This window comes from Rhinolophus hipposideros (assembly GCF_964194185.1).
Source record: "Rhinolophus hipposideros genome assembly, chromosome: 1".
In the NCBI taxonomy this organism is placed as follows: Eukaryota; Metazoa; Chordata; class Mammalia; order Chiroptera; family Rhinolophidae; genus Rhinolophus; species Rhinolophus hipposideros.
Genome location: NC_138047.1, coordinates 3,705,552 through 3,723,341, shown reverse-complemented (window position 1 = coordinate 3,723,341; position 17,790 = coordinate 3,705,552). Strand labels below are relative to the sequence as shown.

At 49.9% G+C, this 17,790-nt stretch overlaps 1 protein-coding gene across 2 annotated transcripts in view; it reads right to left on the bottom strand.

Moving 5' to 3' along the window:
- Window positions 1–17,790, bottom strand: part of DIP2C (disco interacting protein 2 homolog C) — a 337,740-nt gene that overhangs the window by 153,211 nt on the left and 166,739 nt on the right. The window contains exons 2-4 of one of the 2 annotated variants that reach the window (XM_081055544.1): window positions 12,251–12,322; window positions 10,531–10,698; window positions 3,994–4,104 (exon numbers count right to left, since the gene is read on the bottom strand). In XM_081055544.1, coding sequence (XP_080911670.1) covers window positions 3,994–4,104; window positions 10,531–10,698; window positions 12,251–12,322 — 351 coding nt within the window. The remainder of the gene's footprint in view (window positions 1–3,993; window positions 4,105–10,530; window positions 10,699–12,250; window positions 12,323–17,790) is intronic. The other variant, XM_081055545.1, reaches the window with a different exon arrangement.

The window sequence follows — 17,790 nt, the reverse complement described above, 5'->3', positions numbered from 1 at the left end:
GCTATGGATTTAAAATGAAATAGAGAAATATGGCAGGAGAGATCAACTGTGAGAAGATATGGCTGACGAGACTGACAGTTAATTAGTGAATTATCTAAGAGATAACAGAATTACTTCTTGGCTGATATAATTTGGTCATTGAAGCAACCAAAGGAACTCTACATCAAGTTTAATGGTCAAAGAAATTTAGAAAGCAAAATTTCCTGAGGGTCACAAAACTTTTTCTTGTGAATATCTTAATGTCCACGCTGGATGAGAAAATAAACCAGAAAATCCTGAAATATGGACACTGGCAGTAGACAGAGACCAGCTGAGTTCATACTGCACTTTTAAAAATGACGTAGAAGCTAACCTCTAAGAGAAAGTACCTTCTATCAGTGGCACGTGACCGACACTCGTGACCGATGATTTGAACAACAAGAGATAGCAGAGGGTAAGGCGGTAGGGTGGCCTCCTCATCTCTCCTTTAGGGGCTGCCATGATATATGAAGGGGTGGGGGGAACTGAAGGGCAAGACTGTAGAGAAACGCCAGCCAGACCACACACATGGCGGGCCATTCTGCGACATGAGTCTACCTCTGATGGGAGCAGAGGAGTGTCACCAGCTGAAACGAGCTCCGCGCTCTGAGCTCAGCCGCCTCAGAGACCAGTCTGCACAGTGACATCTATCCTGTGCACGTTATGGCCTCTTGTTTAGTGGACTGTGAATGCAGGGTGGTGTGTGGGGGGGGTCTTATTTTCTCTGCAGCTCTCTAGCACCCAGCACCTGGGGAAGCAGGCTTCGTGGTACTCCTGGGCGCTGGCCACTGGAGGGCTACAACAGTCTCTGAGCTACAGAGAAGGCTGAGTTCAATGACTGGCGGGGGTCTACCAAGTGAGAGGAAACCAAAACTGTGAGGAAGCCGGCAGGGTGCCCGGACAGGTGCCCCCAGAAAGGAAGCCACAAGGCCAGGGCTGTCGGAACGCTCCACAGCATCTCCCGGGGAGGCGGAGCTCTAGCGGGGAAGGGCTCACGGACTTCAGCTTTGTTCACAAGCCCCCACCTCACAGTGGTGAGGGTGAGGAATGGACAGTGATTGTAAAGTAGGGCTGGGCCCAGGAGGGTCTACTTTCCTTCCTGGAGGGCCGCACTGGCCGGTCACAAGGAGCCCTGAAGCTGTCCTCCTTAGACCCACCCTCCCCGGTACCTGGCTCGCCCACATCTTCCCCTCTGCCCTCTAAGGCCGGAGGTGATGTGCACAGGTGAGTGAGATGTACCTGAGGTCGAGAGATCATCATCCTACTGTGTCAGCCTCTCTCAGACTTTTATTGTGTGACCACTGTCCCACTCATCCCCTAAAATAATCAAGAGGATTTGTAAAACACGTGCCCCTTATCAAAGGCCATATAAACATCGGGGCTTACCATGCCCCACCCATCATTAGGAAAGACAGATAATGTCGGAAATAGACTGTGATAGGTTGAATTTCCACCTGACACAGAGAGCTGTAGGTTAGACACGGACCCAAGACCCAATCTGCATGCTAAAAGTCAGATGACAGAGCCAGACACAGCCAGGCTGGCGAGCTGTTGGTGACAATCACATTCCCTCCTGAACTTGACTTTCCTATTTGACTTTTCTCATTTGTACAATTCTTTTTCTTTTTTAAAGTTTTTTTGTTTTTGTTTTTTGTTTTTTTTTTTAGGACTGATTTTTTTTTTTTTAAGATTTTATTGGGGCAGGGGAACAGGACTTTATTGGGGAACAGTGTGTACTTCCACTTTTTTCCAAGTCAAGTTGTTGTCCTGTCAGTCTTAGTTGTGGAGGGCGCAGCTCAGCTCCAGGGCCAGGTGCCATTTTTCTAGTTGCAGGGGGCGCTGCCCACCATCCCTTGCAGGAGTCGAACCTGCAACCTTGTGGTTGAGAGGACGCGCTCCAACCAACTGAGCCATCCGGGAGCTCAGCGGCAGCTCAGCTCAAGGTGCCGTGTTCAATCTTAGTTGCAGGGGGCACAGCCCACCATCCCTGTGGGACTCGAGGAATTGAACCAGCAACCTAGTGGTTGAGAGCCCACTGGCCCATGTGGGAATTGAGCCGGCAACCTTCATAGTTAGGAGCACGGAGCTCCAACCGCCTGAGCCACCGGGCCGGCCCAGCGACTAGTTTCTTTAGGACTGAAGAGACTGATGATAGCAAACACATGTCTGCGTTGTCTTGTGTGTGTGTCTACACCTGTCTGCATGTGTGTCTTCTGTGTCTGTGTGTGTCTTCTATGTGTCTACACGTGTGCCTATGTGTGTGTCTTCCATATGTATCTACACATGTGTACACGTGTCTTCTGTGTGTCTAAATATATGTCTAGTGTGTCTTATGCATGTACATGTGTGTCTACGTGAGGGTCTCTGTGTGCATCTACATGTGTACATGTGTGTACGTGTGCATCTACAGAATCCTAGCACAGTACCAAGACAAAGGAATCCATGGAAGCATTTCACAGTAAGCCGACAGCACACAAGTGTAGGCCACCACTTTCCTAATATTACCGAAAAGGGGCCTCTGAGATACCTGCAGGAATTAGACTCTTGATATGTGCTGGGTGTTGAAATTCTTCTGACACACTGACAGCAGATTTGGGAACAAAGGCCTGCTTACTCTGTGTCGGGCATCAAGCCCTCCTGAGAGGGGAAGGACACAGGACAACAGTGTGAGGCTGCACCTGGCCTTTCCCTAATGTCTCAAGTCCTTTCTCCGCACGAGCACATGCTGGCTCCTGATGCCATACACCTTGTCTTACCCCTTGTTTCCCCCAGAAAGGAAAGCAGAGCCCGGAGGTCAGGCAGACAGCTCCTTAGGGCACACGGTGGCATTTATCTTGTAAGTCAGTGCCTGTTAGTGGGAAGATCCATGAAACGCGCACTGGCCCAGCTCCGTGTGAACTGGCGGAGCCACCTCCTCTCCTCAAGCCTGAGCTTCCACGTCACTGTTGCTAGTGAAACAGGAATAAGGTCTTCACCCACTTGTTAGAAAAACTGAGTGTGATAATGTCTATGAAAGTACCAATGTTAGCACTCAGACGGTTCCCATCAGCAACCCACACATGTCCTGAACGGTGCCTGACAACAACCTAAGTGATGACACCCTTTTAACATCACAGTTAGGGAAGCAGAGAAAAGCAGGTTTAATCCAGATGTTGGGAAAAATCTCTTGAAAAGGAATTAAAATTTCAACCACAGTACAAGTTTTCTGATGTTCAATTAAGGAAATATATTCAAGCCAGCCAAGGTCATGTGATGTTTACAATGAAAGGGGATCACCAAGGCAGCATCGTAAAGCACAGACGCAACAGTAAACAGAGAATATGCAGCATTTTAAGGATTTTGTTTCTTTTTTGAAAACTGTACTTGAAAGACAGAAATCACTGAGGTTAAAAGGGAAGAAAAATATCATAATAGCCACCAAGATTGTAAAAAGTATAACCAAACTTGAACAGTGACTCCTAAAAGAAATGGGCAAAATGTGGCTCATGAGAAATTACTATTTTCTAAATTATCATGAACTTCTAAATAATGAAAAACACTACCATTAAAAATGTGAAAATACAGACAATAGTTTAGTGATTGCCAGAGGGTAAGGAGGGGGAGGGGAGGGAGATGAGGGTAAAGGGGGATCAAATATATGGTGATGGAAGGAGAACTGACTCTGGGTGGTGAACACACAATGGGATTTATAGATGATGTAATACAGAATTGTACACCTGAAATCTATGTAATTTCACTAACAATGGTCACCCCAATAAAGTAAAACAAAAGTGAAAATAGTTACCATTTACTGAATTATATGTGAGCCCTACAGAGAATGTCTGTGGCACAGGACAGCAGCACCATGAGTCGCACGCCCAAGCAGGACACTCACGCACGCAGCTGCTGCAGACACAGGCCCACGCATCCATGCCTCCACTGCCAGCGCTACTGACCAGAGCATTAGTGACCCCATGTCCACATCTGGTGCCTTACCTGACCGGTAGCGCTCATCTCGTGACCCTGAGGATCTCCGGCGGTGGTAGCGAGAGGCGGAGGACGGAGTAACGGGTGCTCGGCGCTCTGGTGGCAACGCTTGGTCCACCCCTGGGTTGAGGAAAATGGCAAAGTGAGGTGAGGCTTTACCTGGAAGCTGGAGTTAAGCTACTTTGTGGGGCAAATCCCCTGGCAGAATGCAGTTCTGACTCACTGAGCCCACAGCCCAGGACAGCTCTCCCAGAGTGGGCATGGGGGGGAGGGAGTTAGGGAAGATGAGCAGGAGAGGGACATGCGTCCTGGCAGGGCAGACCCATGCTCGACGCCACAGAAACAGCACAGGCTCCTGCGTGTCATAAACATCTAAGTGTCCTGGGAAGAGACACTAGCTAAGCCCTAAGAAGCCACGGAAACCACTGGGGTTTAAATGAAACGATGGGACCCAAAACCCAGAACCACGTTATGATCTTCTTTATCTAACAAACATATATAAAGCGTTAAAAATACCTGAGAAAAATGAAACTACATTTATCCACAGTAACTTTAAAATAAATCCCATAGTTTAACAATATAAGTCAGGTATCCAGTATTGAGCACAAACTTTGTTCATTCAAAATTTCTAACTCTCTGGAATCTTCAGAACCATGTCTGAAGCTCAACAATCGAACATACCGTATTTCCATATGGCATTGACAAGTTTACAACACAAGTTTTAAAAAGAAAGGAATTTGACAAAAGGAGAATGGCTTCGACAGGTCACTCGGAGCTGGCCATTAAAGGAACTAAAATATTACTGTGCACATTCAATCATTGATTTTCATCTGACCTCCCTGGGAATGGAATACAAGGTAGCTTAACGGCACTTCTCACAGGAAAAGGCTGCCAGTTCAATATGCGACTCCAAAGTCACCCCAGGAGGGCCCGGAGGGTCTTTCTTGTGGTCCACCTTGAGCACCTAAGCGAATGCTGCAGCTGGAATGGGTGTCTTCTTGGCAACGCTGCCACACAAATGGTCAGTAAAACCCGTAATTAGAGCTCAGAGTTCAGCACTGCTCAGGTCTCACCCTCACACTGTGAGGGAGAGCTAGAAGCCATAGGCGACCAGAGTGTCTGAGACAAGCACAGGCTGAGAGGCCCCTGGGGACATGAGCTATCCCAAGGGAGAAGAGTAACTGTCCAGAATCACGTGAAGCCGGGGGACAAAAGTTAGCTCTGCTCCGGTGACATGGCTCCTTTCCCACTGGGGGGTCGAGCCACAAGTGGCTGCACAGTCCACAGACACTGCAAGGAAAAGCTCCAGGACGGCGTCATGCCCTTGAGATGACCTGTGACCCTGGGCCTCAGTTTCCTACCTTTAGACAGAACTGAGAAGAGCAGCCACCACTTGATCACGCGGGCGTAACCACTTTATGTTTGAGTTGCACTTAGTAACGTAAAAATACAAGGCAAGTGCTGGGGCTTCTGTCACCTCACAGATGAGGAAACAGGCCCAGAACCAGGATTTCCACTCAAGTCAAGGCCATTCTCATCCACTCGGAACTCCCTTTCTTTTGTGATGGGTGTCCCCTCCCTGCACTTCCAGGTACCCTGTTGTCACTTAGAGTGCTCTGGTGGCCTCAGTGTCCTGTCCCCAGGACGCCTGGTCCTCGAGGCGGAGGCTGTGTCCTGCCTGGTGCCGTACACTGGTGCAATACCGTGTTTCCCCGCAAACAAGACCGAGCCAGACAATCAGCTCTAATGCGTCTTTTAGAGCAAAAATTAATATAAGACCGGGTCTTATGTTAGATAAGACCGGGTCTTGTATTATAGTAAAACAAGACCGGGTGTACGGTAGCTGTGTTACATGGACAAAAGTGAAGCTGCAAAGAAGTATTTTTGAGACCTTACACAGAACCATTCATTCAGCAGCAGCCTTATAAGAAGGAAACTGCTACAACTTCAGATTGTTGCCCAGGATGTAGTCAAAGCAGGTGACAGCTGCCACCTGGCACAAGTGCATCCACCAAACCCTCACTGGGAGACGGGCAACATGAGGTGATGTGGCTCCTATCGTCTCCCACCGCCGCGCTGCACCTGGCCCACAGGATGGGACCAGGGGACATTTCTGAACCAGTAAACGATATGGTCAAAGCCGTGCAGGGGCTGGAACGCTTCAATCTGAATATGACGTCGGTGATGTGTTTGCTTTTCTCTAGAACTGCAAAGTGACTGGGAAAATGCTCTGTATCTAAGGACGAGACCCAAGGTGCATACAATAAAGAGGACACGAAAGCACAGTACAGGGTGGCTAAGTCACAGCCACCTTCCGTGAGCTGCCACTTCCCAGATGGCCACCTCCCATGAGTCTCTCTTCCCACCCTCCACTTTATCCTCAAGGCCTCAGACAGAGGCCACCTCCTGCCCCCACCCACCCCCAGGACCCCACAGTCTGTCCCCACTCTGACCAGCAGGGCTCACCCAGTCCAAGTACTGCATCCTGGTGGCAGAAAACAGAGCTCAGACTCCTCCCCCCAAACCTCACCACCCCTGCCCAGCCACATCTGCCACTCGAGCCCCAGGGGCCCAGCAATTAGAGGTAGTCGCTATCTGTCATTCTGTCCTGCTCTTCCCCTCCACACGTGAAACCTCATTCAAGTCCAAAGGGAGAGAGAGGGCAGAGAAACAGGCCATTTCTATGAGACCTTCAATTACTTACTTCTATCATGTGACACAGAGGAGCCCCAAAGACAATTCCCCCCCAAAGACAATTCCTAATGACGTAGCTGGGTCCCCAAACAGCTACATGGTCACTTCACTAATTATGGGAAATCAGACACTGGAAGTCACTTGACCCCTCTGGTGTCCTAAGGACATGGGGACAGTGCCGAGCACAGGTCAGACCTGCAGCACAGACATGAGGCTATTCTACAAAGAGAAACTCAGAGCATGAGGGACCTGGAAATTCAGGTTCCCGGCACCGTTTTAAGGAAGTTGTGGGGTAAGTGGGGGACAACGTCAACGAGAATGCGTGTGGGACTCATTTAACACTAGGAGGTCTGTTCTTACTAACTGTGAAACTGGACACACTACACGGGCTCTGAGCCCGGGTCCACCGGCTGTGGGTCACGTGGGAGCACCTCCAGCCCGCGTGGACAGTCAAGCCTCTCCTGCTTGTCCCCCTGCGTCTGGCATCCATTGGGCCCCCATGGGTCCCGGGCTAAGGACTTGGTGAAGCCACCAAGGGTTTTCCTTCATTTCAATTCCATGCAAAGCACTTCTGAGTCCTGCGCCCCGACCGCAGTCCACAGCAGCAGACTTCCATGCAGGCGCCATTGCGGAATCTGCCAGAAGCAGACAGGACGGCTGCTGAGTGTGTGGGTCAGACAACTACATCTGCTGCTCCTGGCTCAGCTGGAGACCCCATGAAGCACACAGACATTTAGTCGTAGGTAAGGTCGACCCCACGTGTACTAGCCTGAGTCTTCATTACTAGTTTCTAGCTCCTCCTTCATCGTCATAAATTCTCGCTGTGCATCAGTACAAATTTGCTAAGCATTTCCTATTAAAATATTTCAGTTTGATTAGGGACTCATGACGGGAATGCGGAAAAGACACAGAGCTTGAGAGACTTTGACAGGCAGCTCGGGATGCCAGTCTTCCTCATCGGAAGGCAGTGAGGGCACGTGGTCGGGGAAGGCGCATCAGGTGGGGCACTCTCATTGCTCCTCATGGACAAGAGCCACATGGGAAGCCATTCTGACAGTCCACGGTGATGCCTGACGACCCCCATGGCCAACTCTGACAAAACTCCAGGGCCTCACGTAGAGCAGCCAGGCTGTGGGCCCCAGAACCACTGACATCTGGGGAAGGAACCTGAGCTTTAAATGTCACGGGGGGGAGGGGGTGGGCGGGGGAGGGAGGAGAGGCAGGACGCTCCCGTAGGAGTCCAGGAGCTGAAGCAAGGCCAGGCCCCCTGTGTGAGCCTCCAACAGCAGCAGACGTGCGCACAGAAAGTCACCCTGACCAGGGGCCCCTCCTCAGAGACCAGCCCCATGGACCCCGCAGCTGATTCCCAGGGGACAGAAGGACAGAGTCAGACTTGCCCTCCAGTGACCCAAGACACAGCCCTGAGAGCCTCACAACCAGTGGCCATGGCAAACCCTCGTAACTGAGCCCAAGCCATGGCTATGCAAGAGAAACCAAGCGGCTCGAGGGAGGCTGGGTCTGCACGACCGCCGAGGAGCATGCTGGCCGGTGGTACAGAAGCCACATCTGCACGCACACTGGGAGGAACACGCGTGACATCCACAAAGGTTCACACCTGGGGGGACGCTGGGGTCACCCTGCTTCTCGTCACGGCCTGTCCTGAGAGCAGCGAACACACACTGGAAAACATTCACACGATGCTGATGGTCCTGAAGAAGGTGAATTTGAATTTCTTTTTACAAGTTTTGTCAGATTTAGACATTAATGAAAGATGATTTTGAAGGACGCACTACGCAGCCAAAAGTAGCAGGGAGATAAGCACTGAGTAAGTGTTCCTAAGTACACTTTCTCCTTGACCATGATTTCTAGTGCACGCTTTGTGATCCCTTCCTTCATTAAATATGTAATTTTCACTTTTCTTTGTAGCTTCTGGGACACTTTTGCTCACGTAGATTTAGGTAAGAATTCAACACTGCACTGACTGAAGACAGTGTATCTTTCAGGGGAAACCAAGTCACACCACATATTCTGTGACAGTCACTCACTTCTGAGCAGGGACGAAAATCAGGAAACGTGCCCAAGCATCTTCTCTGGGACCTACGACTCAAGCCATTGGTTTCTGCTGATCGCACCAAGCTGCTCTAACTCACAACAGTGTGTCCCAAACAAGATCTGAGAAATATTTCTAAAATGCTTTCTGGAGAAGTCTTAGAACTTTCTGATAAATAAAAATAATATAAAAACAAAAAAGTTCATCAAAACACAAACCCCTGATAAGAAAGTATGAGGCAGGATAAGAGAGGCTGAAAAAGAACAAAAGGTGTTTTGCACAAACACCCTCTACCAAAAGAATTACTTCTGAGCCCGAGCTGGTCAAGAAGGAATTCTTGGTCTAGAAGCGAATGTTCGCCTCATCACTTCGCAGAGACCAGCTTTCGTAAGAGGAGCCGGTCTTGCTGCAACGCCTCCGAAATACAGGTTAGCAGTAACAGTGAGCAACTCGCTGCACTGCCTCCCAGTGGGAAGGGATGGCTCACGGGGGCCACAGAGCAGCGCCCCCAAGCAGGTCCCTCGTCCTCATTTCACCAGGTGCGTGGGGCTTCCATAACTGAAAAGGGCCTCACAGCACGCCCAACTCTGCCACCCACTCACCAACCCTCTGTTCTTCCTGCAAGGACACTCATTGTACCCATCAGCACGTGACCTAGGGGACCAACAGAAGCCACATGGGGCAGCCAGGCTGGGCACCTCTTCTGAAATCCTGGGGCCCAGCTGTAACATTGTAGCTTACCTATAATTTGTGGATGACACTCAAAACAGTGCCCTTCAGGGGGCGACCGGATTCCCACATAGGCCAGTGAGCAGTGCCCTCCACAACTGAATCGAAGACAACGATCGCCGCTGAGCTGCCGGAGGGGCTGCTGGATGGCTCAGTTGGTTAGAGCGCGAGCTCTCAACAACAAGGTTGCCAGTTCAATTCCTGAAAGGGATGGTGGGCTGTGTGTGCCCCCCCCCCCCCCCCGCAGCTAAGATTGTAAACGGCAACTAGACTTGGAGCGGAGCTGCACCCTCCACAACTAGACTGAAGGACAACAACTTGGAGCTGATGGGCCCTGGAGAAACACACTGTTCTCCAATATTCCCCATTAAAATTTATTAAAAAACAAAAACAAACAAACAAAAAAACAGTGCCCTTCATTTGAAGTAAAACCCTGAAGATAAGCCTAAAACTTATAAATGCTTATTTTCTTATTCTACTAAGGTGCACTAAACTCACCTTTGGGGGCTGCTCCTATTCAAAGCATTATCCACTCACATAATTGTGACCTCTGAAGTGGGGACCTGCCTCTGAGAATACCTCTGCGAGTAACTGGTTTGTTTTTCTCTCAAACCATCACTGCCCTCTGGGGACAGGCCTTCAATGGGCGCAGCTCTCAGCCCCCTCGCCCTCTTCTGATGTCAGGACCTACTAGTTCCAACTTCTCAGCACTCTGGTTACAACACAAAGGCCAGTGGAAGACCAACCATTTCAGAGAGAATTTTAGGACTTGTCATGCATTCTCCTTTCTCTAGTGTTTTGGATGTGGTGCCCCAACTGCGAAAACAGAATTGTGAAAATGGTGTATTCTATTCTAATATTAACAGAAAACACTCAGAACTGGCCCTGGGCCAGCAAGACAGGGGTGGCTCCGGGATCTGAGGCAGCTCTGTGACCACTCATTGTGAGGGCCGGTCTCTGACACAGGACCCTGAGGGCCTCCAGAGCTAAGCCCTGCAGTCCTGTCTGGAAGGATGGCTGGCCATTTCCAACGGGTCCCTGCTGCGGAGTCTTTCTCAGGAAAGTGCGCTCACCGAAACGAAAGTAAAACAGAGGCCGGTTTCCCACGGTGCTGGCCACACGCTCCCTGCCGGTGGCTTCTCGGATGTCACACACCGCGATGTGGCTGCAGTGTGGCGGTCTCCTCGGGGCGCCTTCACTGTGCGGCAGTCTACACCGGGCCACGGCAGCTCCATTCGCTGCTGTAACAAGTTGAAAAAAAACTAATTAATTCAAACTTTAGTTTTTTTTAAATTTGTTACAGCGCTGAGCAGGGCTGCCGACCCCATGCAGAACAGCACAAAGGACACCAAAGGGACCACACGACACGGGGGCCGCCCTGAGCACCCAGCCAACATGGTCAAGCCCACTTTGGCACCAAGGCCCAGCCTTGTTCTGGGCACTGCTTCTGTTTCACTCTTGTTTGGAAAGGCAGAGAGGTGGAAATCCAACACTGTCAAGAGCCTCCGGTCAGCCCGCCAGCCTTCCTCCAAGGCATGGAGGGGCCACCTGCCAAAAGGGATTCACAGTGAAGGGCCGTGAGGACCATGGTCACCATGCAGTCCTGCCAGAGGATGAGAGGAAACAGGGAGACCAGCGCCCAGCCTTCTGCCCACTTGCTCCGAAAGCATTTCACACGTGGGTGCCAGCCCACCAAAACACTGATTTATTTTTAATTCACCCAATTACAACAGAGCTTCTTCCTTTTGTAAGCCAGACAACAGGAAGTTAGCTTATACTACCGGTCCATCTTTAGATTAACTCTCTTAAGAATCAAGGAAAAACAAAGCACACACACGTTATCAAAGCAAAATGATAAACACAGCAGATATGCAACACACAAATCAAGTTTCCTGGGATGTGAGCCTCTGGAAGTGCTCCCTCCCAGCCAGCAGAGCACTGTTAGACATGTCACAGCCTGGGGAGCAAGAAGGCAGAACTGGGGGTCTGTGTGCTCTGTGCATCTGCAGACTTAAACCTTCTCTAGCAGAAGCATCTGAGCAGCTTTAGAAATTGTTTCAGCAGTGAAAACGGTGTTCAGGCATCACCTTCAACACTTACGTTGCTATGCTTCCTCCTCAAGTACAGCATTACCTGTGTTCATTGTAAGCCACCCCCAAAGCCTAGCAATATTCAAGGCAACCCTCAAACCGAGCTGAGCTGTGAGAACGCTAGCCTGGCATCGTTCTCTGCTTCTGGAAATGCATGGAACCTGGCTCCAGTGCAAAAGGACCACAAACCTGGACACGTGAAAACGCTGGAGGGAAACAGACTCTGCTTTTGGGGAGAATCCACTGCGTTTTACAGTCACGTTTCAAAGTACAACCAAGCTTTATGATTTCATAACCAAGGCAGGATATTGTATCATTTTCTAGATTTGCCCTAACCCTGAACGACACCAACAAAAACCTTGGATTAATTTAAACCATAAGCAATAACAGAAATAATTTTAACTCACTATGCCAAAAGTCATGCTTAAATCATAAATGCTGTCATATTTTTTATAGCATTTTGAAGTAATCAACTCCATTATTGCCCTCTATAGTATAATACCTATTAAATCTATCAGGCGCACTTATAGAAAATCATATGTGCCTGGTATATTCAGAGGAGTACGTGTGGCCGGTGCCAAATCAGGAGCAGGGTCTTCATTAGACCAGGGACCAATGCAGGACTTGTGATGAAATGTTCTCTTGCACATTACAGGTAACACTTAAAATCAGATAATTCATGCTGTCAGCAAGGTTTACATACTTGGAGGCTGGGGCAGGTAGGCTCCAATTAATTTCGACCTCTTCTTTTCATATCCTTTCTGTGTGATGTCACCTGTAAGACAAGGAAAGGAGGATTCAGAAGCGTCCCCACAGGCAGAGCTGATCACTCCATGGTGTCTGAGAAGACATATAGTTACAACTTAGAAAGAAAGCACTTTACATTGTTCATCGTGACCTCTTCTCCTGCCTACACAAACATACATACATCATGAAAACACTTTTCTAAGAACATGTTTGTCCCCAGCCCTCCTCAGACGTTTCAGCTCTGATGGGGTCCAGAATCCGGCTCTCGCAATCTTATTCACATCTGCTGGAGCAGAAGACCCCATCTGCATGGCTCTTGAAAACTCCATCAAGCACAGGTCATGCGGGCGCTGATGCTGGTGACAGCTGCGCAAACCATTACTGATTGGCACCTTTTCCATTAGCGAGGTTTTCCTAACCAGGCATGTCGGTCCAAGGGCTTTAAACTGCTAGTGACTTAGACCAAATTAAACACTAAAGAAAACAAAGCTAATTTTAACGGGACGCATAGAAACCCAAAACGTGAGAAAAGTGCTTCTCGATAAAACACACGTTAAGTGTTACAGCCATAGGTTCACACACACAAGCAGAAGACAGAACCCCCGCTACCCCCACTGACGTTCGTCCTCAGTGCCAAGTCCCAGGACAAAATCATCTCTGACACAACAGCCCCTCCCAATTGCGAGCGCTAATGCACACAATATACCAATTTTGCCCCTGAAGTTCTTAGAACCTGCTATTTTTTCCTAATATTCTGACCAAACATCATTCCCAGAACAGCCAAAAATTTAAGTTTGAATAAAAATACAGCAAACAAATGAAATGTTGTAAGTGACACACCGATTGGCAAATGTGCTCTTCCCAGGGGTGTACACTCAGCATGATCAGCCCATGAAGCACGCTGGGCGTCTGAAGCCTGACACGGACTTACGGCTCACTGTAGAGTCCTGCCCACCCCACAAAATGCACAACTCGTTTTGAAACACAGCGCCGTCCGTCAGCCCTAGAAATGCATGAGTGCATCCTGCTGGCGGCTGGCGAGCACTCCTGATACCAAACGGCCAACGTGAAGCACACAGCTCCCCAGGTCGGTCGTGCAACCCGAGCCCCCAGGTGTGATTGAACACTCCGTAACAGCTCTGTGACTGCTCAGGACAAGGGAGCAAACGCATGGGACACTGGCTGGGAGGTGGCTCTCACGCCTTACCCCCGACCTCTCTCCATAGGAGCACTCATCCTGTCTCTTCGCAACAAAGAGGGGCGCATCTGCCAGTCATCCATCCCCTCAGCCTCCCAGAATCCCGCTGTGCCTCACTGGGGCGCGCCTCCCTGTCAGTCCTTGGGAATGACAAAACTACTGCGGCAGCTAGTTCCCATGGTAACTGTACTCCCGCTTAAGCCACTCTGGGTCATGCTCAGGCTTCTGCAGATTCAAAGCCGGTCTGTCCCCAGAGCCGAGGGCCCGGAACAGGAGCACGTGAGCGAGGCACGTGGTGGGGCGTCATCAGCACACACGTGGACCCAGGGGCTCCCTGCACACTGGGGACACACCTGTTTACCTGTACCCACCCCCCGCCAGTCCCCCCGGGCGTTCCATGCTGCTTCCCTCACAGGGGTTTACACAATTTCACCACCAACCCTCAGCCCTGGCAAACCAGACCCATTTCAGTCTGTTCACAGCCAAAACTCAGCTCGTTTTAAAAATCTCTCAAATGAACACTAAGTATTGTGGGGGTGAGGGGAGGTCCCTTAAATCTCAGTATCACCCAATTCACAGGAACTTTGAACTCTGAATTCTGCCTTTGGAAAACTCCAACTGCTAAGACCTTGGGTGCAAGAGAAAATAATGCACTTTCCCCACGAAACCAAGGCCCCCTGAGAGCCCTGTGCTTCGCGTCCTGAACAATCACTCCTAATCCTTGCTACGGATTTTATAGGTAAGACACTGAGGCACAAATAGCACTTAGGCTTTTCACTCAGCGCCCCAGATCTAAAAAGAAAACAAAGCCTGTCCATGTGCAGAACTTCCCCATTGAAAGCACACCCAGAACCACTCTAGCCAAAACCACCGGACCGGTTCCACCCACCCAGGATGCCCTCCTCTCGGGACCACCTCACACACACTGCCTGCTATTCTCCCCAGACACAACCCAGCGCAACGACACCGAGTGTCTGGGCTCCTGGTGGTGGTCTCCCCATGAGGCCCCGCTCGCTGCCTACGTACACGTGGCTTATCCTCAAAACTAGGTCGTGAGAACTTCATGGGTCAGTGTCCTCCAAGCCAAGTCCCGGCCCTGCTTTTTGACAAGAAGGATTGCATGTTGATGGGTCTAAGTCACACAGGCAAGCAGTAGGCATGAGTGTCACAGAGTGACTTCAGTCTGGACAGAGCTGCATTCGTAATCAAAGTAAACACAGGTGACTGTTCACTGCTTAGTGACCATGAAGGAAAAGCATAGAGGTGACAGTCGGTAACGCTTCTGCTCTCCACGTGTATAAGACAACAGCTCAACTTGTGCACTACCCAGACAGTCCTGTGACAAGGGACCATGTTTGCTCAGGAGCCCTGCGCATCAGGGCTAAGAACGCCTTGGCCAGACCATCTTTCCCATACAGAAAGTCGGGTGTTTTTATCTCTGGAACCATGTCAGACCTGGTGGACAGCGGTCCCCCACACAAATCTCACAGGAGCCGACCAAAGCAAACGGTGTGTTCTGCCCTTTATTCTGAGGTATCCATGAGGTTCTCGTGCTAATACAATAATAAAGACAGATAAGCTACAGTAGATGATAAGCAAATAATATGGATGACTGATAGATGGAATAGGTGATTGATAGATGACAGCTGTACCTAGGTGACAGGTAAATGATGACAGATACACACACAGCCGGAATACCTCCTGGGCTGTCATGGGCTGACCTGAAGTCAGGGCCATGACATCACCATGGCAACATGGTGCCTCTCCTCCACTTGTGTCACTTCCAGCTGAAGGAGCGACTGGCTATACCTGCTCTCTCCTGCTCACCTTGGGTCTGTCACAAGCACAGTCCCCCAGGTAAAACTCTGTAAATTCAAGGCAGGAAGGCAACAAGCAGGCCCACTGCTGCAGTCCCATCTCTAAGCAAAGTCTTATTTAACCCCTGTCACCGCCCCCTCCCAGGACTACCCCGTGTGCACAGCAGGTTAACGAGCCTTCGCTCAACCCGGCAGCTACAAGGTTACCATGACGAGATGCGCCACCCACCTCCATGGCGTCGCCACAGTTCTGCTCCTGGAAAGATCTAAGGTTCCAAGACGCAAAGCACCTTGGGGGCCCCACTCGAGTGTTTTCCACATAAGATTTCACAGAGCTTGGATGCTCCAGTTGTTCATTCACTCCCTTTTCATTTTAAAAATAAGAACGTGTAACAGAAAACACAAAAGTGGTTGGCAACCTCAGGGAGTGGAAAATAAGTGATCTTCTGAAACACTTCCCACTTAAGAAAAATGTGATAAAAATGTGACTTGTGTTACCTTCAAAGAAGTTACATAAAACTTTAAATTTGGACAGTAGAATCAAGTTGCCGTGAGTTCTGTTACAAAGAAATGACAGTTACAAACCAGTCATAGATTTAAAATGAAAATGCAATGAGTAGATGGTGGAAACACACTGAGACGGAAGAGATCACCCCTCTTTCCCTCCCTCAAAGGAATTCTTTTTCCTACTTAAACTGTAGCCAAAGTTTCAGAGTGAAGTGTGAGGCTCAGAAACAAGAAGGGAAAACAGAAGCAGGGGTGAAGGTGACACTGCATGGCAGCCTCGTTCTGGGAAAAAGGCCAGGACGGTGTGTGGCCACCAGCCAGACCCTGTCGGTGGTCTCAGGGAGAGAGTATGTCCCATGGTAACATGCGAGCCGTGGCCACGTCACGACAGTTATGAGTAAACGGGCTCCATTCTAGTGTCAGGAGATCATTATTTAATACTGGAACAAGTGCTTCATGTAACAAGGCAGCCATTGCCATGTTTGGAGTTTTGTGGCCGGCAAGAACCTTCCTGGTGCTTTTCTCCTACGCCAATGGCTTTCTAAGGCTGACAGGCCTCTCGCCGCTCTGCAGGAGGGACAGTTGTCAGCCCTGTGATGTCCAGGCAAGTAGCCCCCAGTCCTGGGGACTGGGAGCAGGCAGACCGGGACCTTGCCTCCCCCAAACACAGGCGGCTGACTTCTCAGCTCTCACTTTTCTCTTGGTGAAGTACTGGTAACACAGCTATCACCTTCTACTGCAACTAGAAAGCTCACACACACAGAGCGACCTGTCTCAGGAAGCACTCATGCTGGCCTGTTTATTACAAGTTCAAATACTAAGGGACGCCAGGGGCAATTCCTGTCCTTGAGTTGCGTAGGACGACATGCGGGGCGGCCTCGCTTGTGCGCCAGCAAGCCGTGCACAGTAAGAAGCCAGAGGGGACTCTGCGATGGCCCCTCCGGGGAGGCGAGGCCAAGAAGGGCTCCAGAAGAGTCGCAGATCCGGAGGGAATCGTCGTCTGCTTCTCCTGCATCCTGTCAGCCTAACTGTCAGGCCAGCAGCTAGCTCCCCATGCCCACGCCCAGAAGGCACCCAGCCTGGGGCGGAAGCCGGGCTGCTGGGGCCTGAGCAAGGCTACCCAGCAGACCCCTGCCTGGCCCACTTGTGACGACATGACGTCACTACAGTCATGCTTTCTTCTGTGCTGCTGAAGTCACCGCATCTTAGTTTGTCATGTTTCCAATGGTAAAGTTAGAAACTTAAGTCCCATAGGCTGTTTTCAAGAATGAAAACAGGATAAACCTAAAAGTGGCACGAGGATTATAGTCACTGAGGCTTACCCTGAACTCAGTACGAAGGGGAACAATTCTCAGAAATACAGGTTGTTTATGTCAATGACCAGAAAGTTCCTTTCAGCATTTACTTAATGGTCGGACCAGAAAGAAAAACATGTATTTTCAATATGCCACGCGTCACAGTCATAGCTCTAGACCAGGGGTGTCAAAACTGCAGCCCGCGGGCCAACTGCGGCCTGTAATCCATTGTTAATTGGCCCGCAGCAAATTCCAAAAATATATTTAGTTTACTTAAATAAACCAGGTGAGGCAATACGTACTTCACCTCGAGTGAGTGGCCCAGCTGTTTGTGTATTTTACCGCATATGGCCCTTGGTGAAAAACGCTGAAAAACGTTTGGACACCTCTGCTCTAGACTGTACGGTCCTGGATGTTTCAACTTTTCATTGTTTTTGTTAAAAACTCATCATACGTCCCTGGTAGCTTTCTTTTTGGAGTGTCCCGAGCTGCAGCTGTCAGAGGGCTTAGCAGAAATGGCCTGGTGGGGCCCCCATGATGCTGCTGGTGGAGGAGACCAGCACAGGGCCCTGGGGCCCCAGCTGCCCTGAGGAATTCAAACACGAGAGTCCCAATCGAGCTTTTTAAACTTTCAAAATGCTGGCGAGAGTGCTGTGTAGTGACAGGCTTGTAAGTTTGA